At 42.2% G+C, this 23,995-nt stretch overlaps 3 protein-coding genes across 4 annotated transcripts; 1 reads left to right on the top strand and 2 right to left on the bottom strand.

Moving 5' to 3' along the window:
- Positions 1–7,481: 7,481 nt before the first annotated feature.
- LOC310989360 (protein VCF1) lies at positions 7,482–12,321 on the bottom strand. The gene is made up of 3 exons (XM_083976396.1): positions 11,772–12,321; positions 11,111–11,228; positions 7,482–9,807 (listed from the first exon to the last, which is right to left on the bottom strand). The coding sequence occupies exons 1-3, from the start codon at positions 11,786–11,788 to the stop codon at positions 9,586–9,588; spliced, it is 357 nt and encodes a 118-aa protein (XP_083832522.1). The 5' UTR covers positions 11,789–12,321; the 3' UTR covers positions 7,482–9,585.
- A 917-nt stretch (positions 12,322–13,238) lies between these two features.
- hid1a (HID1 domain containing a) lies at positions 13,239–20,033 on the top strand. Of its 2 annotated transcripts, none has more exons than XM_083977241.1 (19): positions 13,239–13,339; positions 14,021–14,170; positions 15,009–15,179; positions 15,508–15,624; positions 16,320–16,426; positions 16,538–16,654; positions 16,962–17,169; positions 17,265–17,321; positions 17,410–17,550; positions 17,659–17,749; positions 17,844–17,995; positions 18,101–18,179; positions 18,361–18,525; positions 18,645–18,872; positions 18,956–19,107; positions 19,178–19,264; positions 19,369–19,460; positions 19,611–19,769; positions 19,858–20,033. In XM_083977241.1, the coding sequence occupies exons 1-19, from the start codon at positions 13,274–13,276 to the stop codon at positions 19,919–19,921; spliced, it is 2,403 nt and encodes an 800-aa protein (XP_083833367.1). In that variant the 5' UTR covers positions 13,239–13,273; the 3' UTR covers positions 19,922–20,033. The 2 variants fall into 2 exon arrangements, with proteins under 2 accessions (XP_083833367.1, XP_083833366.1); XM_083977240.1 differs by having other exon boundaries at positions 19,157–19,264.
- Positions 20,034–21,352: 1,319 nt separating this feature from the next.
- Positions 21,353–23,768, bottom strand: LOC310989985 (proton channel OTOP2-like; the record flags this gene model as incomplete). The annotated part of the gene is made up of 7 exons (XM_083977188.1): positions 21,353–21,523; positions 21,609–22,411; positions 22,497–22,621; positions 22,695–22,753; positions 22,859–22,995; positions 23,074–23,477; positions 23,716–23,768. 7 exons carry the CDS (start codon positions 23,766–23,768, stop codon positions 21,353–21,355), a joined length of 1,752 nt encoding a protein of 583 aa, XP_083833314.1.
- Positions 23,769–23,995: the final 227 nt, after the last annotated feature.

Raw genomic sequence — 23,995 nt, 5'->3', positions numbered from 1 at the left:
TAAGGGATGTAAAATATTATGTTTCCACTGAAGTTTGGAAGAAGTAAATCATTAAATAGAATGCAGACAGTCCCAATACATGATACTTGAGTGTTGGGGAAGCCACACTTGATGAGACAAATTTGTGTTAGGTTTCTGTTTTGGCATCGTGTCGAGACTCCGATTTGGTCCTAAAAATGACATTTATTGTGACAGGTTCATGAACAACATGACAAAAGAAGTTGCAGTTAACTATAAGCAGTGAAATATGCTGCTCAGCCATCAAAAGTAGCAGCGCTCTTTGTGAAGAATAGTCTCTTTCAGAATGGTAAATTATTAATGCAGAAAGCTGTAGGGAGCATTTAATGTAGCTGGTCAAACTACGTCATGCAGTCTCAGTTCCAACAATGCATCCCATTAACATGTCATATAATATCTTTTCAAGCAGTGACTGCCTTTTAAAAGTGATTCTCTGAAAGCAAAAGTTTAATATTTTGGAAAAAAGGATTATTCACTTTCAGACAGAAAATTAGATGAGAGGTTTTAGCCTACTCCACTCCTGCATCTGTAGCAGTAGGCTAGTTAACACCTGGTTAGATTAGCTGAGTAAAAAATCTACCAGCACATCAGACACTCACAAATTAAGAACTTATATTATTTAATCTTGATAACAAAAAACAAAGTGCTGTAAAACCGTTTTATCCCAAACCCGCTAATAAATTGTCAAATCGACAACTGATGGACTCAGCCAGGACAAGAAGCGACATTCCTCTGAGGCTGTAGCCTATTTGAGGAATTGTGTCACAGTGGTGAGACAAGGCATTTTGGAGGCTTTTTTTTTTTTTTTTCTTTTTTAAAGATGAAGGCCCTAGCTTTCAATTGTTAAAACCAAGGGCCTTAAAACTGCAAGTTTTTGTGGGGGAAAATGTTTTTTCAGGGTTGCTAAGTAACAGGAGCCACACTTTGCGACACAATGGTAATAATGGGCACAGCTGGCGATGCAAAGTGAAAATCCTCCACAAGCTAGACGCTCTCATTTTGTTTAGGCTTTTGCCGTTTTTACGATGGCTAAGCATCCTTCTTAGACCACGTCCTCGGTGGGTTGCAGCCTCAGAATTCAGAGTGTACACATTTATCCACCACAGCATGCCCTCAAAAAATCCACAGTGGCAGTGTCTGGTGCATGTACACCACTTTTTGCAAATGCTGAACATTTCACAGATCTCCCTGAAATTTCACTTTACTTCTCACCATTGCGGAAACCGTTGAGTGCCCATTATGGAGGGAGTTGTGAATGAGGTTATGTGGCAGCCGTAGTCTGACACATAACCTCCCATAAAATGGCAAATTGTCATTGTTTCACGCTTTGGGCTTTTGAACAGATTTTATCATGTTAATTCAGAGCTTTACGGAGGTCGTGGGCGGATTTTGTTACCGTTGGACAGAGCCAGACTGTTCCTCCATTTCCAATCTCGATGCCAAGCTAAGCTAACCAGCTGCTAGTTTTAGTCTTATATTTAACAGACATACACAAGAGTGATATCCATCTCTTCATCTTTTCTAACTCTCCAGCAAAAAGTGAAAAAGCATATTTCCCAAAATGTCAAACTGTTAGTAGTATTCTAGCTATTTAGTATTGCACTTCCATAAAGTGCAGGACTCAGAAGAGACAGATTTAAAGAAAAGGTCAGGATTAAAGCAGCAGAAGCCAAGATATCCTACAATGGTTGCTAGAATAGGCTGAGCTCCAAACACTACAATTTCCATTATACAACTCAATAGCGTCTACCATTATACCACACTCTGCCTGCTAAATGCCCACTTCTTCTAAACTCTTCACCTCCAGTGTATAACGCAGGCTTACTGTCTCACATGTGAAATCTCAAGCCTGAGCCAAGATAACCCTGATGACATCATCAGAGCTATTTATTCAAACTCTGAAAAGGTCCCTCCAGACCCAAAGAAGACATTAGACAGTGCAGTCCTCACTCTGGACCAAGTATTGTGCAGGCCTCCTTCACGACATAACTAAACTGAACCTGATGTGCAAAGGTTTGAAACTTCCCTCTGAAATCCAGTGGAACACACAGTCTCATTAAATGGAAACATTTAAGAACAGTGCCTGTGAAATTAAACACAAGCACTTACAAATACAACAACCACTTATCATGTACAAATCCAACTTAATATTATCCTTTTTGTGTAATTTATTGTGTCTTTATCAGCGTGTGTAATAAAACAGCTGACAGTCTTTAGGGGGGATTGATTTTTTTTAATACTTCTCCTCTTTTGTTTGCAGTATTAAAGCACAACCATCAAAGCTTTGTGGATGAAACGACTCGTCTTTGTGTATATTGTTCATGGGAACTCGTTTCTCTTCTGGTTTGATGATTTCTCATGTTTTTACACCGGCCCCCCTCTTTGTAACCAGTCCAGCATAGACAAGTGCGCTCCATCATTCACTGTGGCATCGAGGTGTTTCAGCAATGCATGTGCATGCCCAAACAATACTCTGTCCAAGGATTACTCACTGTTTTCTTTGGAGAGTCGGTTTGTTTTTCTATTTTGTCCATATATGCATGACTCCATATACCCGAGCTCTGTGATGTCAGCTTTTTCCCTCCATGTTTCTGGTTGTTCACAGCCAGTCTTGATGGCTCATCAAGTTGTCATGGCCTTCCAGCTTTTACAGCATTCCTTTCTTCATGTCCTGAGAGGCATTCTCTCCCCCCCCCCCCCCCCCCCTCCATTTTCAGTGCTGCACACTGACGGAGCTGTAAAATAAGCCCATGAATAGACCAAAAGCTTTGAGGTGCACTCAAGGCCAGGTAACGTTGTGTTGATATTGTAGGAGTCCTGCCTTCCCTCGGAGTGCGATGCCACTTCGGGATTGGCCTTCCTTTCGGAGGAACAGTAGGAGGTCACAGTCTTTAAAAGTCTGTCTTGGGTTTTGTATGTGTGAAAACAAAGGGACTTGTGCTACAAAATGAGACTGCAGTGAGGAGAAGGAAAAAGACAAGAACAGATGAAAGTTTGGTCACCACGGCCTCGGTTTCATGTTCAACAGAGGAGTGATCATCAATGGTGAGAGGAGGAGAACGAGGAGGAGGGGATGGTGACTGAGTGACTGCCAGCCCAACAGACATGATAGATGTCTTTAATAACCTCTGGCTGCTTTTTTAGTGTCCTCCAGGATTTGTTGTTATTAAGATGTAGGTCTTATTATGATGACCACCCCTTTCGCCGTCTCCCACATCATGCTGGGCATCACTCCAGACAGTCAAAATAAACACAAAGTCAAAAGCCCCCCCATGCTTGTGCTGACGTGGCACTTGTTGATGGTGCCAGCATGTCTCAGTTCTGACCGAGGAATACGTGGCTCCACAACAGTCAGCAGTGAGGAGAAAACAAAACACTCCGTGTGGGGATCACCTGTTGAATCAGCTGGATTGAGCACCACAAGGCCCTGTAGCCTCTGATCTAACATCATTGCAAAAAACATGTTTAGGTAAATGGTGGATGATGACTTTAATAAGCATTTCCATTATGAAAAGGAAGGAAGGAGGAGAAATGGGAGCTCAAGGGGAATACATGTAGGACCATGGGAGCTATAAGAACTCACGCTTATCACTGCTGAAAGACAAAATGAGAACATTTATTGTGCCTCCATTTCTTTTGCAAATAACAATCACAAACACTCTCCTTTAGTGTGTCTAAGTAGCTTCAAGCTCTATCACAAGCATAGATTTGGTGAGGGCCCATGTTTTATTAATTTGCAGATGAGCTCAGCTATTGATGGCGTTGGCCGCCCATGGGTTCAATTAGGATAATACAGGGAGAGGGGCAGATTATGGGCGGCTATTTAAGTGAGGGTATATCTCTTCCTGACAGTTATAGTCTAAATGCAACAAATTGCACCTTGGTGGCTGTGAGCAGGCGCCATATCACTCCTCTGGTGATGAAACATGCCAGTGTGGCAGGTCAGCCATGTGGATACGACACCAGGCTGTGCGAGCCATGTAGCATGTCTTATCAGAGCTAACAACATAGACCCGATGCACAGCCCATTCCTATTCGGTTAATAGGGCCCATTTAGAAAACAGCAGTCTATACGGTGGTGCGCTGAGTGCATGCTCTACCCAGCCAACCCTAAACAGTCCCACTTAACACGGCTCTCTCTAAACTATTGCACTTCTGCTCCCCGGCACTCTCTGGGTTGAAAGCCTGAGCCTGAGCGTGTTGACAGATGAACAGGGCAAAACTGAACCACGTAAACACTGCGTTTTACAAATACGAGCCAGGGTGTGGGAATATTCTCAAAAGGAACCATAAAAGGAGGACCGGTTGTGGCCTGCATGTTGGACACGAATCTGCTCACAGCCTTTCTTTATGTCTTCTGGGGTGAACATTTATTATGATTGATCGGGGCCTTGACTGTAACTTCGCTGTGCAATGAAAACAGTCTACTGTACATTGTCTCTGGAGCGCATTGTGTGAAATTGAATAGGGGGGCCATAAAGTGGAACCGGAGACAGTGACCCGAGCATACCGAGCCCGTCGGTTATCTTGCTTTCTCTGCTCAGTCCGTTTAAAGCATTAAAACTGCAGACAGCTCCATAGAGTGCAGCTGAACTGTTTGCTTTCTTTTGCGTAGGGAAATGACGACTGTTTCTAAGCTGTGTTGGGGCAGTGTGTTTAGGCTACAGTCAGTGAGATAACCCAGTCCTCCTCTCCACGCCCTGACAGCAACACTTGGGGAAAGAGTGAGCGCTAACAGGAGCGGCGTAGGCTGGCCCACAGAGGATGAGGATGAGGATCCTCCTCAGTTTTTGTTTTCACTTAAGAGCAGGTTGTTTCAGTCTGAGTGCTGTGCCTTAATAGCCATATATTTTGTATTTTAACAACCTCTCTCCCTCTCTCTCTCCAACTTGACTGTCTTCCTCTACCTCCTGGTGAACTTTTTAAACATACAACGTAATACTGTGGTTTTCTTAGATGGCACAGCATGCAAAAAGAATACCAGGCTTCCTAAAAGTAATTCTGCACAAAATCCAGTTTAGTCTGTTAACGTGTTTGTAAAAGTAATGATAAAGGCCTGCAGCAAAACAAAAAGGACTTGGACAAATGAAGTAACCATCCCAATATCACCTGAATATCTTATCCATCTTAATTCGTGACCTGTGAGGTACTTTATCATCCTGACCCACTAACCCTTCCCTCTCCTTGTTCTTCTGCCACAGCTTTCCCTATTCCCTGATCCAGCCAGGCCAGGGCAATAGGGCACCGCTAATGTGCTCAGCGGGTCATTAATTCTTAGGATGGCCATGGGGGCAGCAGAGCAGGCGAGCTTTGTTGTTTGATATCGAGCGAAATGGTGGTGGGGAGGCAAAGCAGATGTTTGTGTTGGCTGGCAAGGGAAAGCAGCATACTTGATGCCAACCCAATCACCATCTCATGCCAGGCAACAGCTGCCCAAACACAACTCCGCCAAAGTCTGGCAAAGAGAGGCAAGGGTGACCAGATCAGTTTTAACTCACGTTCGCTTTCTTTTGTCATGCTCCTTTAGCCCTGACAGTATTTATCTTTATGAATATTCCAAAAACCAAACACCTGAAGGACTGTCCTGTGACCTGTGTTTCCTTTTAATTTTCCAAGTAATCTCAGACTTGAGATGATTCAGGGAAAGGTGGTTTTAATTTGCAAGTGTGAAGGAAGAGGTAAAGTGGACAATGATAAATAGAAAACATACAACTGTGTGTTCACTTGTCTGTACTGTAGTGTGTGTAGCTGATGCTCACTTTGCCTTTGAAGAGAGATGAGAATCTTAGCGTAGAGGACACGAAGAAAAGGAACCATAGAGTAACCCAGATTTTTTTTTTCGCTGGCCATGGTAAAAATATAACAATGTATGTGCATACATAGACCCCAGAACAAGGACAGTTCATTTAACTCTCTCCTGCCTCTCCACTCAGCTGATATGAGCCATTCATCACCGCCCACCTTCATATCTGCGCGCTGTATAGAAAGGACGGTGTGTGAGTACGTGTGAATGTGAGTGTGTGTGTGTGTGAAAACAGATTAAAGATAAATATCTTCTACGCATCCCACACGTTTTGATCCTAGAATTTCCCAACATTTATGAGATTCAGACTGCGAGGAATACAGTTGTGTCCAGCTAACACTCAGAGTGTGCTGCCCTCTGCTGCTCTCTCCATGAACATCTGGGCTCAGAACGTCCACTGCCAACAAAATAACTTGTGCGCTATACTGGGGTTGTATCAAAGACAAGTCAGAGCTGAAGCAGCCTGGAGGGTTTTACTTTTTGTTCTGTGTGAAGATTTTTTTATTTTTATGTTTTGTGCTTCTACATCCTTTGAATGACATTTACTGTTACTATTTACATGCTGCCAGCACATATAAAAGTCCAAACTAAGCTGTTATTTTAAACAGGATGTGCAGGATAATTTCAATGTTTGGAAGACCCTTGTATACACTTACTTAAAACACTTAACTGTCCAACTGGATGACTTCTACACTACGTTCTTCGCACACACTAACTTATATTACAGTGTGTGTATGACATGCAAACATGATTACTAAACATCAATAGTTTAGAAAAAAACAAAAGCCCCAACTAGAGGCTTCCTTGAATTTGCACTTTATTGTAAATTAAATTATTTCTTTTAATATGCCATAATGTTTTTCCAAAGATAAATTTGGATTATCGCTGGGAAAATATTTTCCTACACTGCTGCTAATTGCATCCTCACCACCTTAATTACATAGCGCTCACCCGCCTCTAATGCGATGTTTGCTGCTAGATACAAACGTCTGTTCAAAAGAGGCACATCTCAGATGATGCTCAGATGAAATGTTCACTTACTGCTCGCTAATTGTGCCTCTCTATACATTGATGTGCTGTATATTTGGTAACCGTCTTTCAAGATAATGAGAAGGCATGAATTTTCATTGGCTCATTCGTCATTTTGAACTCAGTCGAGGTTAAGGGGGGCGGCGCAAGGGAGGCAAGTAATGAGGACCCACAGTAGCCGGCAAGGTAACCGTGGTTACGTGCAGTACATTAATGTATGTAATCTGTTACTGTGTGTGTGACAAGACAAGGACATGTAGCGTGCTAATTAAAGAAACCTTTCACTGCTCCTCCCACAGACACAGGTCATATCTCATTAATGATGGTCTCAATGCATGGGGAGTCATTCATTACAGGCTATTTGGAGGAAAAGGGGGATGCAGGGAATTCCTGTATGCACATACATTACATAGCTTGAACCTAACAGGTATTTCCTCAGTGAAGCACGGTTCAAATACAGATCCCGACTCTCCGAGCATCACCATATTCGAGTCTCACTATAGAATTTTAAGAAATACCAAAGTGTTGCCTCAACTTCTGCACCTCTTACAGTATATAGCAATTTGAAGAATAAAAAATTATGCATAGGCTACATGTAAGAGTAAAGATCGACTTTGTTCAAAAACATTATTTTTTTATTTTTGAAATGAAGGGATATTTACAAGAAAAAAAATCAATGGCAGGTTAATGTCATGTACATTACTAAATACAAAAAATATATCATTGAAAAAAAAATAAACCCCATCTTTAAAAGAGCTTTCATTTCTGACACACCAGTCTGAAAAAATAGAAATAAAAATAAACAGCTGAGCTTACTCCTGGGATAAAGATTCAGCAACGAAACCAATCCCGCTTTAAGAAAAGGAGAGACGCACAGCCTCACGGTCAGTGCTTGTACCTGGATGTTCAGTGCACACAGACATTCATACAGAGACCATCGAATGGTAGTGCACAGGTAGAAAGGCTCGTCTGCAACTAAAACAGCATTTTAGTGGCTCCAGTAACATTGCAAACAAAGCCAGGGGAATGTCTTTTGTTACTAAAGGCTGAACTGTATCCCCTCTGGACTGAAGAACTAAATTTACCTACATGCTCAAATGCCACATCAAACAGTGCCCAATACCAAAAAAAAAATAATAATAATTGTTTATGACGTTTGGAAGGTTGTAGACTTCATGGGTGTTACTAAAGTTTGTTCTCTATTTGCGGTCATGAATTGGTTTGTTGTGATCACTGTACATTTTTCAGTTTATCTCACTTAACTTTATAACAATCAATTTATTCTAATTATTCTCATGATCTTGACAGAGTTATCGCATCATTATACAATATCTACGTTACATTGGTTTGTATCCATAATAATAGTGATAATAATAGCTAGAAAGCAACACCACTGCCAAGGATGTAGAATATTAATATTTATAAAATTTGAATGTGCCAGGTTGGTGTAGCTCAAGTATGGCGGCCCATTTGGACCTAAGCATCGAGGTCTTTGAATGGTTTGTCCTAAAAAAATAAAAATAAAAACTTGATTTAATGGTTGGAAGGTTCACTAACGACTTTATGTTGATTCACGTGCTTCGTGGACCCCCAAGCCACAAGTCGGTAAAGTGCAGCCGGGCGTACCCACCATCCTTGGTAACACTGTTACAAGTTAGGGCACATCAGGACAAATACCAGCAGCGGTCTGCTGCGTTGGTCAAAAATAAATCTGTAAAGGTATAACCGGCCCTGTCAGTCTCTTTGCCAAACACTTTTACCCTGTTTGATAGGGGTTCTGTCCCATTACAAGTGTGTTTCCTGTCCACCCCCTGCTCCTCAGTGGTGAGGGTACAGTAAGAACCGATTACAGTCCGGGGAAACACACATCAACAGGGGAACAGACTTCAGGACAACACCAGCCCTCACTGTGGGCCAATGTGGAAAATTTGCTAATTTATTCAAAGCCCCCTTGTCTGGCAGTGTTATGGAATCCTTTCAGTTTATGATCCGTGCTAAAACCAACTCACTCACTCTATGGCTTCCTGACTCTCCATGACATTTAAGTGAAATTTCAAACAATAACAACAACATTTTTTAACAAGATTTTAAATATTACCTAACAAATTAAGAACAGAAAATAACTTCCTTGGCCAAGTTAACACCCATGGCTTCCACAGCATCCTTGTAAAGGAGTGACTGTCTGAATATGACAACAAATGAGCAGTCCAAGACAAGTGCAAATCCTCCCTGAGACTGGTCCGTGTACTTACACAGACATCAGATTCAGCATAAAACAACCAAGTACCCTACAAGACTAAACGGGTCACACTGACCGGCCTAAAATTGTGTTTGGTGCCATTTGGGCAGCCCGAGTAGCACTGTTTTCAAACAACATTTACGACAAAACACGGGGATTCATCATCATCATCATCACCATCACTCAGTCACTGTAATGGCTCTGAGAGCAGCATGTAAACCAGACTGGTCAGAAATTAAGTGGATCACAAAAATGTTGAAGTGGATCACACAGTTATTATTGCTAAAATAATTATCACTTTGATTTATTTGAATGATGAACACCCTCCAGATACCTGACCAGGAGTTGGTCTCCATCCACAGATATGTAGAGCTGTGAGATATCACAGTAACTGGAGATGGGTGGGGAAGAGCTGTGTGAAGTGATTCAGCATGTGGTGCTCCGACATGCCTCAGGGACTCAGTCCTCTGGTGGCTGACAGGAGGACATTAAGTCATCATGTGTCTCTGAGGTGGCCTCGGCTCTGCAGGCTCTGGAAGTGGGCCTCCTTCAGGATGCGGTTGATCTGCAGGTAGGTCACTAGGTTTGTAGGGCCGGCCAGTTCTGAGGAGTCGCCGGAGCTGAGGGGACTGCAGGGGCCCACGGCGCACCGACTGCCACAGCTCCCAGCAGCATGTTCTGGACTGCTGATGCTGCTGCTGCTCTCGCTGTTGGATGACTGAAACGCAGATGTCATCATTAGCGGTGTGCCAGTGAACCTAGTCCACTGGTCATGACCAGAAAGATACGAGTCTGTCAACATCCCTGGAGATAAATGTCAGACGCTAAAGTGGCATTCAATTTGTGAAACGCCACCACTCAAATCTGTTTTGAGGGCCTTTGCAGAGAGAACACAATGGCATCATCACCCATGATGCCTTGGAAAAGAGTTACATACATATGCTGGAATGAAAGACGTGCAACTATGATGCAGACTGTACGACGGACAATTTAGCAAAGGCAGGATATGAGCAGACCAGAAGCAGAAGCACGCATCAAGTACTGAAACTTGATGTGTGTTAAAAAAGCATGCTTTTAAAGCCTCAGCTCTGTGAGCCGAATATACAGCCAAAGTATTTAAAGAAATAGTGGGAAAAAAACAACAATACTTCAGGTCATTTTATGGGCATACAGCTCCTGAGCAATTATTTGACCTGTGTTGACAGCTGTACTCATTGAAAATCTGTTCTGTCAATTATCTGCAATGAGACAGATAACTGAAAATGTGGCTGCAACGTCTTTTGTGTTGTTGTGACATGCTGTTTATCGGCTTTCAAGCAAAGTCTGATGTGGTTCATTTGTTTTTCGAAAGCACAAGCACATGCAATTTATTTTAGTATGAATGTAAAAGCAGAGCTTCTAGACTACACACGTCGATCAAGAAAGCAATCTTCTGTGCTATCTGTGTAATTTGGCAAAAATAACTGCAATAACACATTCTTCACCATATGACATGAGGATTTCACATGATTTAAAAAGTGTGCCAGTGTCTCAAGAAGAGACAAAGAGGTTCCACAGATTAAGTAATACAGGAACAAGATGCTCGTTTTAGCTCTTGGATCTGCCAGGATGTTACTACCTGTGATATCTGATACCCAGTTGCAGTTTTCATTAATAATGTTAATAATAATAATCCATTTTGCTTTGAATTTACTGTTACCACTGGCAAAAGTAAGTTACACTAACACATGGTACAGTAAATTACTGCATGATTTGTCTTCAGCTACCAAATACAACACATTTGTGTGGGTACATGCAACACTCAAAATATGGTATGCATGACTTACCTGTTCATATGAATTTAAGTTAACACCTAGTTCATTTTGTTTGTGTAACTAAGACCAAGTGAGCTAAACTTCAGGAGTAAAAAACTAAAACTGCTGACACCAAAATTAATCAAGGACAAGTGTTTTCTCAGTTTCAATTACAGTTTGATCTTCTTCTTTTTTTGTTAAATTATATCAATTGACATAAATTTGTACCTCAGAGTCCCAGGCATCCCGGCCTGGCTCAGGAGAAAGAGGATGAGCTCTGCTCTGTCTTTTGGCTTGGGGCACCAGGTGGCCATTCTCCTCACCACCACCACTGCGCTGCCGTTTCCTGTTTGGGCACACATTAACACACATATATTTATGCCATCACCGTGTTGGTCACACTTTTATGTGTCGCCAATTTATAAAAGAGTGTGAAGAAGCGTTTGAGACCAGAGTAGGTTAAAGCAAGGACACAATACATCGCATCTCCTGCGATCATCTTTCCACCCGGTTATGCAAAAGCGTATACATAACACTATAGTGACATCATATTAAATGTTAAAAGCATTACATAATGACTGACTGCATTGCGAGCTACGTATCCAAAAAGCTAGCTGCGTAACGGTAACGGTGACTCAACAAAGACAGCAAATTGAATCATTGTCAAAGTCATAATGGATGTGTTGATGGCCTAACGTTAACAATTGCTGCCCGCATTTATGATTGACGATCATCTGTAAGCATTTTCCAATGACATATAAATGGCAGCAGGTAGCGGCTATTGAGGGCCCACCACAATAACGCTAACGTTAACGTTACTCCAGTATTTGATTGAGAATACGAGAATATATGTTTCGACCTTAGATTAACTACAGTAGAGCGTGCTCACCTGTTTTCAGTCAACATATGATGACACTAAATCAACCACGACGAGTTTCCTTGTTATGTTTGCTCCGACCTAGACTGGAGGTCCCGGCGGCTTCTCGATGTTGTCGACTTGAAAACGTAGCTGCTTGTTTCCTGTCAGTCGATGGCCCGCGTCACCTGAGTTAGCAAAAACTAACCTTTTCTGGCTAGCTAATTACGCTGAATAATGACGCGATGCAATTCGTCATCTTAGCTAACACGTAACACACATAAAGCGATTTAGTACAAAATATTACGCGTTCAATGAACCTAGAAGGTCGGGGTTAACGGGTTAGCTAGTCCCAAGCGCGTTATCATTGGTTACAAGCTAACGCTAACGTCACCGCTGGCTAAAGCTTCTTAGCTGACGCTGTTAGCAGGTTAGCTGACCACAGCGCAGGTCGCAGCGTCGGTGTAATTTCTTTCATGCGAGGCGGGATAATCTTTCTGCCGCAGCCGGAATAAAAAATACAGCTCCTTTTTAGCTCAATTTAGCTAACGGTATTAGCCCGTGAAACAGCCAACCGCCGTAGTTGTGTTTACATGACACTGCGGCTGCGCGAACCCGACATAGATAATCGGTGGTGCTTTCACGGGCCGTCGGACAAACGAACCGTATATGTTGTGAAATTTTGTGAATTCGAGTAGAGCCTGCCGTGGATCAAGAGATATAAAGAGTAGTGGACGTAACAGTTATACCGACAATAATTGTTGCAAAATTAATCCACACCCCATTGATTTGTGTGGGGTTATAGGCATGTTTTAAGCTTTAAGGTTGGCCTTATCTGATTTCGGAAAGGGGATACTATTTAACGAGTAGCACTTGAAGGTAGCATGAAAAGACGCTTGCACCGATTTCGCAGTAGTGTGAATGTGCCTACCTGCTAAAAAAGGGAACTGGTTATAAATTTAATGATTCGCGTAAGTTTACCAAACGCCATAGCTTTAGTGTCCTGCTTTAAAGCTATTAACAGTATTCAACCAGCACCACAATTGGAAAATCTTAGCCCATGGCCTGATACAATATGTTTTTTTCACCCCCAAAAGATGTCGCTGTTTAGGCTACAATAGAAATATTTACCCCACACATTAGGTAGGGAGATGTAATATTTGCTTTATATGTTGAAAATGCCGTGTGTTGCAATAAAAACAGGTATGCTATATAACAGAGAGTGAGCAGAAGCCCATCTCCCAATAAAAGAGTAGGCTAATGGTTATTTTATAATCCCCGTATGCTATTTAAGGACATTAGAAAAATATTCTATTTTCGTATTCAAAATGCTGGCCACAAAAACATCCACTCGTACTGTAAGGTTGACATCTTCTCAACCCGGAAGTTACACCCTGTAGTGCAGCCTGTCCAGCCAGCCAATAGTGAAAAAAAAAAAAAACGCCTCCGCCAATGACTCAAGCGAAAGACGGAGGTGAGATTACCAGGGATTCAGAGCAGCAGCGGTCCTGTTAGTATAAAGGGAAATAATCGCAATGGGCAGCACCGACTCAAAGCTGAACTTCAGGAAAGCGGTGATTCAGCTGACAACCAAAACACAGGTATATGCGCTTTCAATACAATTGAATAAAGGATGACATGGAGAGAGAGACCTAGAGCCGATGAGCGCACCGAGCAGCATCACCGAGCAGATGAGATAACGCGTTTTTTTGTAGAGGAAAACAACAACAACACTTGTTTTGCATATTGATCTTAGAATAAACATTTCTTTTACATAATCTAAATGTTAACACGATCGATGATTAGGCTGCATGCACCGAACACCAAATAAACTGCATATTGTCATTTTGATATAGCCTAGGCTACTGTTGTATTTAATGACGATCGATTCTGCGACGCAGATCAAACCCTCATTCAATCTGTACATTTGTAGTTTTGGCGATAAAATAAATGATGGCGTAGCTGAATCAAAGCTGGTGACGCAGGTCTCGAAATGACCACGTTTGCAGATGCGGCAGGTGGACTGCTCTTGGATCAGTATGGCAGATAATGCCCCCTCAGAACAGAGGTTGTTTACATTGCCATTAGTGACGCCCCGTGTGAGCTGCACAATACAAGACTAAACAATCGCGTATGGATTATGATGAAAAGGGCAAAAATATATATTTTAACGCACTACAACAGAATACAAAATCAGTCAGGCGTGTGTTTATTTTGAATTTCAGTGACATGAAATATTCTCCTTGGCTCATTTCTAAGAAATGTAAACATATTTTCTACAGCCAGTGGAAGCCACAGACGATGCCTTCTGGGACCAGTTCTGGGCAGACACCACCACTACGGTCCAGGATGTTTTTGCACTGGTGCCAGCTGCAGAGATAAGAGCTGTTCGAGAGGAGTCCCCCTCAAATTTAGCAACCCTCTGCTATAAGGTAGTGCTCACAGAAAACATCAGTGCTATTTATGCAATATAATTCCCTTTTTTGCATGCTTGTGTGACAGCATTATTTTTGAAACAATGCAGGGTTGTGTTGTCCAGCACTTGTATCTGTCAGTAACTCATACTCTCAAATGTAGGAATATGTGAGTCAATTCCCCTTCCTTTCCCCCTCGCTTCCTGTCTCTAGTTCCCAGCTTCCATTTGAAGCTGCCTATCAGAAACAAAACAGGCATACTGGGTGCTTGCAGCCCTAATTAAATAAAGAGGAGGAGAGAAGGGCCCTTGATGAAGGGTTGATTCAAAGGGGTTTGTTAACTATTTTCGGCAGAGGCTGCAGCATGCTGTTGATGAAATGTAGATAATGAATTAAATCTAAGTAAAAAAAACAAAAAAACAGCAAACGTCCTCGTCCCAGTAGCAAAATATTTTCATTGTTAAAGGAAACACAATGTAAACATGCAGGGCACTCCTCAGTGTAAATAATAGCAAGTATAAACAGACATTTTGCTTCTCAAAGACAAAAGAATTGTCCAGTTGATGGCACAAATGAAACATATTCCATTAAAGGTTAGTGGTGATGTTATAAAACTGTGATGAGTTCTAATGGAAAAGCATGATGCCAGAGACAAATATGTTTGTATCATACTGTGCATGTTCACTGTGCAAAACCTCATTAGCCAACTGCGAACCAGCACCCATGTTGCTGAAGCAAATTGGATTACTAAAATTGAGTTAAAATTGAGTATCGGCCGGTGGTAAAACAAACAAAGAGGGTACCTGCCTTACTACAGGTTGCCATTACCACACATTCTCATTGCTTGACTCTTCAGGCCGTGGAGAAGCTGGTGCAGGGTGCAGAGTCTGGCTGCCCGACAGAGAGGGAGAAGCAGGTGGTCCTGAACTGCACTTGTATCCTGACCCGCATCCTTCCCTACATCTTTGAGGACCAGGACTGGAGGGGATTCTTCTGGTCGACGGTGCCGGGCGCCGGGCGGGCTGGGGTGAGTGTGTAGAGCAGATGGGAGGATTAAACATGTCTAATCAGGCAGCAAAATAACATGCTTTTGTTTGTTACTAAAAATATACCACATACAAAAATACACAGTTCTCTGTCACTCAGCTGATTGTTTGTACTGGTTTCCTCATTCCAGTTCTTAGGAGGTACTTACCTTTTTTCCCTGTAGAGCAGGAACAATATGATGCTGTTATGTAATTTAAGCTGCACTTAGTCATGAATACATTTTAATTTTGCCATTTACGTCATTGTGTTTCTCAATGAATGAATGGGACATCTGGATTTAGTCTCATAGATATGTCCCTCCCTCCCAGACAGATGAGCTGGATGATGATGACGGAGCTCGACCACTGGCCGAGTCGCTCCTCCTGGCCATCGCCGACCTCCTCTTCTGCCCTGACTTCACTGTGCACAGCCACAAGAGAGGCCCCGTGAGTAGTGTCCTAAAACACTGGAAGTCCAGTGTCATCAAAATGACACCTCAAGTGCTGCTGCCACACTGTGATAACAGCGGCACAGAGGAACATAAGCAGTTCACATTTTCCTCCCCTAGCTGTAATTTGATCATTTTTAAAGGTTAAATGTATTTTTTTAGCATAGTTTCCTCCTTCCTGGTCTTAAGTTGCCCATCTAACCTGTCATTCAAGTTCCTCTGAAGAGAGTGTACAGAAAAAGATTAAGGTGATTGATATACTCGTCACCAGGGAAAATTCCTCATGAGTAAGGAGTTGCATCACAGACTGCAACTCTACAGATCACAGTGAATGCTCTTGAGGGATGTAAGTGTTGGTAAACTGTACTATGCTCATTGTTTGCCCTGTTGTTACCCATACCATATCTTGGGAAATCCACTCAGGTATAGCTCTTCATAGAGCTCCATTGAATGAGTCTGTTCTCTGAAACAAGCTATGTTCAGTGATAGTGTCAAAGGAGCATACGTCCAGGTATGGCAAAAAACAAACAAACAAGGCTATGCATTTAACAATAATAACCCCATAATCCTGACATTTAGTTGTCCAACCCTCACTATATATTAACAATAATTCCTGGAAATAGATTTAGATGGTAAAGCTTAACTATATTAGATAAAAATATGTTTTTGTTTGTTTGTTTTTACTCCGTCCAGGACTCGGTAGAGAACATGCAGTCTATAGACAGCTGTGAATACATCTGGGAAGCAGGGGTGGGCTTTGCACAGTCCCCTCCTCTCAACTACATCCACGATCTGAACAGGTGAGTAGGCCAGTTGTGTCCAGCTGTGTCCAGCTGTGCTCATCACAAACAGTGTTTACTCTGCCATATATGTTGGATTGACCAGCTTTACGTTTCTCTGACCCTCTTCAGGACAGAGCTGCTGAGATTGTTACTAACTTGCTTCTCCGAGGCCATGTACCTGCCTCCATCATCAGACAACAGTGTCCTGAATCCTTGGGTGACTTTCTTCTGTTCTACAGAAAATAGGTGATGTACAAAAACCAAATTTTTCAGACCATTCAACCATATTTTGTGATTAAGTTTCAAAATAAAAGCTTCTAAGTGTACCTTTAATTAACTTTTCTCTCTATGATTTTACTATGTCTTCCACCTTATTTCATAATCATGCAGATATTATACACAAATGCATTTTCACAGCTTTTTTTTGGTTGACCAACAAAGGACAGTTCATTACAATAACAAATTACAGTAGGCCCCATATTATAATTTTAATGAAGAAACGAGACTGAGGACCATGATTCACTAACATTGGAGTCCATGTCTTTGTCCGTAGGCATGCTCTGCCTCTGTTCACCTCCCTGCTGAATGTGGTGTGTGCCTATGACCCGGTGGGCTACGGTATCCCGTACAACCACCTGCTCTTCTCTGACTACCGGGAGCAGCTCGTGGAGCAGGCCGTGCAGATCCTTATTGTGACGCTGGAGCACGATGGAGGGGTTCCCCACCGCCCTGCCTCCCCATCAAGCATGGAGGAACAAGAGGTAGTACGACACATTAGACTGCAGGAAAAAAAGAAAAGAAAACAATGGAAACTATGTTTCATTTCAGCCAGTTGAATTTCTGTATCTTTTTTCAGTCTACAGGCCCTGAAAACCTGTTTGTGAATTACTTGTCAAGGATTCACAGAGAGGAGGTACATATAAACATTTCTATAAAATAACCAAAGCTTTTCCTAGTAAAAAAAACATTTATCCAAAAGTGTTGTGTTCTCCTGTTGGCAGGACTTTGACTTTGTACTGAAGGGCCTAGCTCGTTTGCTGACCAACCCTTTGACTCAGACGTATCTGCCTAACTCCACAAAGAAGATCCAGTTCCACCAAGAGCTGTTGGTTTGCTTCTGGAAGCTGTGTGACTTCAATAAGGTCCGGAAGAATTATAATGAAGAATTACTTTGGTCAGATAAAGCGTTTAAAGTCTGTGCTTTCTTTGTTCAACACAGACCTCTTTGTTTTTATTTTTTTCTATTACAGAAGTTCCTGTTTTTTGTCCTGAAGAGCAGTGATGTCCTGGATATTCTGGTTCCGATACTCTACTACCTGAATGATGCCAGGGCTGACCAGTGTAAGTCTCACACCAGTGTCCATCAGTGTCCTTGCCACTAACAAGCCTCTGCGTCACATGTAAAGTTATTCTGATGCGTTTCTCTGTGGTGCAGCCCGTGTTGGACTCATGCACATTGGCGTGTTCATTTTGCTGCTGTTGAGTGGGGAGAGAAACTTTGGCGTGCGCTTGAATAAGCCCTACTCCGTCCATGTACCTATGGACATCCCTGTGTTCACAGGGACTCATGCAGATCTGCTCATAGTGGTGAGACACCTGCTATATTTCATAATCCGGAACAGTATTGTTGTGAATTGCTTTCTAATTAAGAAACAGCTCGTGTTCACTGCTGTCACTCTGTTTGCTTTGTAGGTGTTTCACAAGATTATCACCACAGGCCACCAGCGTCTCCAGCCTCTGTTTGACTGTCTGCTCACTATTGTCGTCAATGGTAAATTGCTTTGGCGCCATCTGTTGGACAATGCAGGGATTTCATTTGCAACATGAGTTCTCAATAGCTTTCACTTGGCATATTTAATTGAGAAAAAAAAGAAAAGAAAAGAAATATGGTTATTGTAAACACAATTATTGTTTTGTTTTTTTCATGAAAATCTATTTTGTCTCTTCTACAGTGTCTCCCTACTTGAAGAGTCTTTCCATGGTTGCAGCAAATAAACTGCTCCACCTGCTGGAGGCCTTCTCCACTACCTGGTTTCTATTCTCTGCTGCCCAGAACCATCACCTTGTATTCTTCCTTCTTGAGGCTTTTAACAATATTATCCAGTACCAGTTTGATGGTGAGAGAAAGCTTGACTGTTGCAAGCATTGGAAACTTAGAAAGAGCTTTTGTTTCTTACCTTGTGCGGACACATCAGCTTGTATAAAAAAAAAAACCTGTCCATTCCTGCACCTCCAGGAAACTGCAACCTGGTGTACGCCATCATTCGCAAACGTAACGTGTTCCACCAGCTGGCCAACCTGCCCTCTGATCCGTCCTCCATTCAAAAGGCTTTGCAGAGGAAGAGGAAGTCGCCAGATGTAATTTCCCGCACAAGCTCCCAGGAGACAGTATCCATGGAGGGCTCTCACCCTGCTGTGCCAGCAGAGCCTGGTACACTGAAGACCAGTCTGGTTGCCATGCCAGGTACTGACTGTGTATGCTGTGTACTCTTTGAGTCTATGTTGTACACAGCTATGGAATGTTGTTGTTTTTCTGTTTCCTGTTAGGCATTGATAAACTCACAGAGAAATCACAGGTGTCAGAGGATGGCACCATGGTGTCCGTCCCCAAGGGAGATTCCCCACACAATGCGCACCCAGACCAAAGTGCAGTCGCTGGAACCAGTGATACAGAGTCAAATTCGGGCAGAGATAATGAAGTAAGTGTGTTTCTATGTGTATGTGATGATTGAATGGCATGATGGTAACTCTATCCCTTCACATCATCAGGATGTTTTCTACACTGAGCAAGAAATGGAAAGAAGACGTTTGTCAAGTGCATCCTCAACATCGTTTTGGGCTCCCACACCTGACTGGGTCAGTAACAGCTTGTGCTCCCATCCTTGCCTTAAATGTCTGTATGTGTTTGATATAATTTAACACAGTGAGTAAATGATACAGATTTATCTCCGTTTCCACAGGTGCTTTCCTGGAAGTGTAAGCTACCTTTGCAAACAATCATGCGTCTTCTACAAGTGTTAGTTCCCCAGGTGGAGAAGATCTGCATTGACAAGTATGTAAACACAATGTCTCTGTTTTTGGTTAGAAAATGTTAAATTAAATTTCTTTATTTCTCTTGTCTTGGACAAAAATAGTTTTTATGTAAAGGCTGATATTCTTTTGAAATAGTACCAGAAGGTTTTATGCTCATGTTTTCCTGCAGGGGTTTGACAGATGAATCAGAGATCCTGAAGTTTCTCCAGCATGGCACATTAGTGGGCCTACTGCCAGTTCCTCACCCCATCCTAATCAGAAAGTATCAGGCCAACGCAGGCACGGCCATGTGGTTTCGCACTTACATGTGGGGTGTTGTCTATTTGCGGTGAGTCAGACATAAGAGCTGAGCATTATGCAAATAGTCATCTTTCCACACTGACTAAAACTAATGTATAAATCTGTTTTTCTTCCAGCAATGTGGACCCTCCTATCTGGTATGACACAGATGTCCGCCTGTTTGAGATTCAGAGGATGTAGATAGGCGGCTTTTTGACTGAAGAAAAAAAAACATGGGACTTTTCACCACCAGAGTTCCTCTTCCCCTCAGCATCTGGTTTCCCAGTAAACCTCACTGTGTTTAACTTGCCAACATAATCATTTGTTTTCATAATGCTTGCCCCTTACACCAATGACTTGGGTTGGAGAGTTATTCAGATGAGTAGGGAGATGATGCTCAGACTAAGAGGGCAGGGGATAGGATTTTCGTTGTTGCCAATAAACAACTGCATTTGTACATTTCTTCAGACCTCAAGACCACAGAATGTCTGTCAAAGCACTGAGAAGACTGGAGCCTTTGTGCTCATCTTGACAGCATATATACAAGAGAGGAAATGTTTAACTTGTCAGTCAGACCTGTTATAGAAGATATGGTGCTTTCCAACAGAGGCTTGTAACATATCTTGACTGGCACAATATTGGTGTTTCACGTTGTCGTACTTGCCATGCTTTAAAGTGAACTTGCACTCTGTAAGAGTTATTCGTTATTATGGTTGTAGTTTATGTGATAATGTAACTACAAGATTTTGGAGACAATAATACAGATTGTATGTTTTTATGTGTATGGCCAGGTTTAAGTTGGCTGGCTTATGCTTATAATGCTTGATGTTTAAAATTGTATTTTTTCCTTAAATTTTCCTGAAAATATATATTCATAAGCGTCTGTATTATGTGACTGAAGTATGCTTAAAATTGATACTCATTAACAGCTGTGCAACTTTTAAGCAATACTTAAGAGTCACCATATACTCTGTGCGAACCAGGTGGGTGCTCACCAACACTGTCACATCTACACATATCATCCATATTACTTGCCCAGCTACTGTGAGGTCTCTTGTGAGGTTGACAACAAATTGCTGTGAAATGAAAGCTGCACTTTTACATTTTGGCCACCAGAGCGCTCCACCCACATTTACACTGACAATTAAAATCAAGCTGAAGCTTTTTCTCTTATCTTTGCTGTACCTGAATATGTGCATGCAGACTGATGTTTTATATTGGTTTATTATTAGAATTGTATTATTTCAATTGGGAAATCCCCCACCCTGTTAAGATCTTAACAGGGCAGGGGTCAAAACAGGTTTTACTTTGTTTTTAGGGGACATGTTGAGAAACACTGCGTTAACCTTAAACCTGACTACTAAATTACTCATATGACCACATACTGCAATGACTTGTTAAATTACACACTCAGTGATAATAAGTACTTGCAAATGGCATGACCTGCTAACAGTTAAAACTGCAGCACAATACTGACCTTAAGCATATGGAGATCTAAATGTTAGGGAAGTCAATAACAACTAGTGCATGATGACTTTATAAAATAATTTATTAGTATAACAAATTAAACTTAAAACATTTAGTATATAAAATCAAAGCTACCACAGAAGTGCTCTCGAAAAACAGGTTCAGCTAAGAGAGTACGTACACCTCAAACAGACTCGCAACAGAGTGCATACGGTAGAAGATTCCAAAAGGAAGTCCAATATTCACAATAGCGGCCCACATTGTGAATTTGTAGAATTGTATCTCCAAGGGATGATCAAATTGAGGACGAGCACCAAAAGCAGGCATGATCCACAGCTGTCAATACATAAAACAAGTAATGAAACAGGATATATGAAAACTGGATTTGTTGCAGTTATAAGAACATACATATACAACTTACAATTATGTTAGAGAGCAGTAGAAAAGCAGAGACTTCCTTCAAAACTCTTCTCTTCCAACTTGGCCTATTTAGACTTGAAGTGAGGAAGTAGCTGGACTTGTTGGTCTCCATCACAATGCTCATCTCTACATGTTCTTGGAAGGCGTGGGCATTGGTGTGCAGAGCATCTTCCTGCATCACATAGAAAGGCTCCCGATGTAACCCCTCAATGATGAAGTAGTTCTGCAGGCCGAGCTGGAGCACCGTCAACACAGCCCAGGCCAGGTTGAGGGCATTCAGGTAGCCTCTGGCTCCTGTTGCCACCACGGCCACAATAGTGTAATAGCTGATGATGAACTGGCCCATTGAGGCTCCGACCAGCAGCCCCATATCCAGGCTTCTAGTGGGATTTTTCTCTGATACGTGCTCCCTACGATCCAGCCTGTAGAAAATGCAGCCAATCATGGCAGAGATGGACATCAGACTCACTATCACTATATTCATGATAAAATGAATGAGAAGGGCCCTGTTTTTCGTCTCCTCCTCCTCTAGTATGTCGACCTCGTATATTATAAATGTAACAAGTCCCGCCACGACCAGAAGCACTCCTGTTAAGGGTCCTAAACAAACATCCTTTGGACGGAACTTAACGTTGTGGTGACTGTGATCCTCCACAAGTCGACCCACGTTTTTCCACATCACATAGGCCATAGCCGAGGCAAAGAGGCTGTATTCTATGTTGAACGGGTACAGGTAGTAGTAGGCCTCCTTGAAGGTATCACACACCGAGTGGCTGCATTTACACTTCTTATCACTGAAGCTGGCTGAAAAGAAGAGAAGAGTCATCTTTTTTTTAAAAATTGAATCATTAATTAATCCATCCAGTAAGAAGTGACAAATATAACGTACCCCTGTACATCTTGTGAGAGGCACTGAAATTGAAATCAGGCATCTCAGTTTGGTGAATTGATTCCTCAGTTACTGCTGCCATCCACACCACCAGATTAGTTGAAAGTGTAAGAGTGAGCCCGCACCTGAAAAAACAACAAACAGTGAGCATGTTCTGCGACATTTAAAAGAATTGACTGTAATAAATCAAAAAAATACCGGCTGAAATTTGTGTGAAGCTGCACGCAGTCCTTTGCATGAATCCACAGGAAGTATGTCTAAAAACAGAAAGGTCATTTGAGTTAACCTTACTCATCCAAAATGCATCCAAGACTGCATGATCGAGAAAATACCATTGCATAGTGCATCAAAAATGTTATAACCTGAACCATCAAAAATACAGCTTGCACAACAGGGAAGGCAACTTTAACAGCCGAGTCGCAGTGAAGGTAGCCAACATAGTTGGCAATCTTGAAGATGTCCATGAGTAAACTCAGCAGACCAAACAGCACAAGTCCAACTGCAATACAAAGGAAAGCAATTTAACTTTAAATGCTTAGATATTCAAGTAAAACAGAGGCCTAGAAAGAGTTCTCACCTCTGAGCCACACAGGCCCTGCATGACTGTCCTTGTATAATACAGCTTGATCCTTCCGAGACGTGACGCCTGCGTAAAACAGCATCCACAACATTGTGAGGAGGAGGAGAATAATGAGGAAGATTTGCTGGTGCACAGTCGTGATAGCCACGCTGTTGGAGGCACTGCCGCTGACCAGAGCACAGCCCAGGATCAGGATATTGATGCAGATGATGCCAGACAGAAGCCATCCACCACCATGGTGGGCCCTCTCCATCACCACCGCCACATGGTGGACAGCACCTTCCCTGGTGGCCTCCACACTGGGAGGGTGGGTAGGACTAGGAAAATGCTGGATGTGCTCCAGTTGTGCTGCTGTAGCGATGTTGGAGGGATGGGCCTCCACAACATCATTTGGTGTTTTTCTAGGAAAGGGAATTGGTACAGTCAAACAGCATTAATCACAATGTTGCAAAACAATGTGTTTTTTATAACCCCACAAAGTAGCCTATGTAAAAGTAGGCCATTGGTTACATTAGAAAATGTATGATAGAATTTCTTTTTTTGTTTACATGGTTAATTCAATTTGAAGGGTGTCTCTATTCCTTCAAAATAAAGGGTTTTGTGGGCATGTAGTTGCTCTAAACTGTTGATTTAGTTTACCTAGAGAAAAGTTTGTTGCAGGTCCGAAACATCTGCTGAGCTACAGTTTTCATGATGTAGCCTACTCCTTAACGTTTGGAGTCTGTAGGCCAGCAACAAAGGCAGAGAAAAGTCTAAGGACTCTTAAACGCGTTAAAATTCACATGTGGTGTTGATAGGAGAGACGGATGGAGAACAGAAAATCTTCGAAATAGCGTTCCTCTTCCTGCAGGTCTTGTCGCGCGGGAAGATAAGCGTCCTCTTGTCCCAAGTAGTAAACAATGAGGAACAGGTGTAGCTC

This window comes from Trachurus trachurus (genome assembly GCF_905171665.1).
Source record: "Trachurus trachurus genome assembly, chromosome: 8".
In the NCBI taxonomy this organism is placed as follows: domain Eukaryota; kingdom Metazoa; phylum Chordata; class Actinopteri; order Carangiformes; family Carangidae; genus Trachurus; species Trachurus trachurus.
The sequence above is the reverse complement of the archived record's forward strand: the minus strand, read 5'-3'. Positions and strand labels throughout refer to the sequence as shown.

Bases quoted from the DNA above. Each gene is read 5' to 3' on its own strand.
- LOC310989360 (XM_083976396.1), bottom strand. The intron at 9,808-11,110 runs GTACAAATTTAT...TCTGCGTTTCAG, and splicing joins GGGATGCCTGGGACTCTGAG to TCATCCAACAGCGAGAGCAG.
- hid1a (XM_083977240.1), top strand. From the start codon at position 13,274: ATGGGCAGCACCGACTCAAAGCTGAACTTCAGGAAAGCGGTGATTCAG. The intron at 17,996-18,100 runs GTGAGACACCTG...TTTGCTTTGTAG, and splicing joins ATGCAGATCTGCTCATAGTG to GTGTTTCACAAGATTATCAC. The intron at 18,526-18,644 runs GTGAGAGAAAGC...CTGCACCTCCAG, and splicing joins TATCCAGTACCAGTTTGATG to GAAACTGCAACCTGGTGTAC.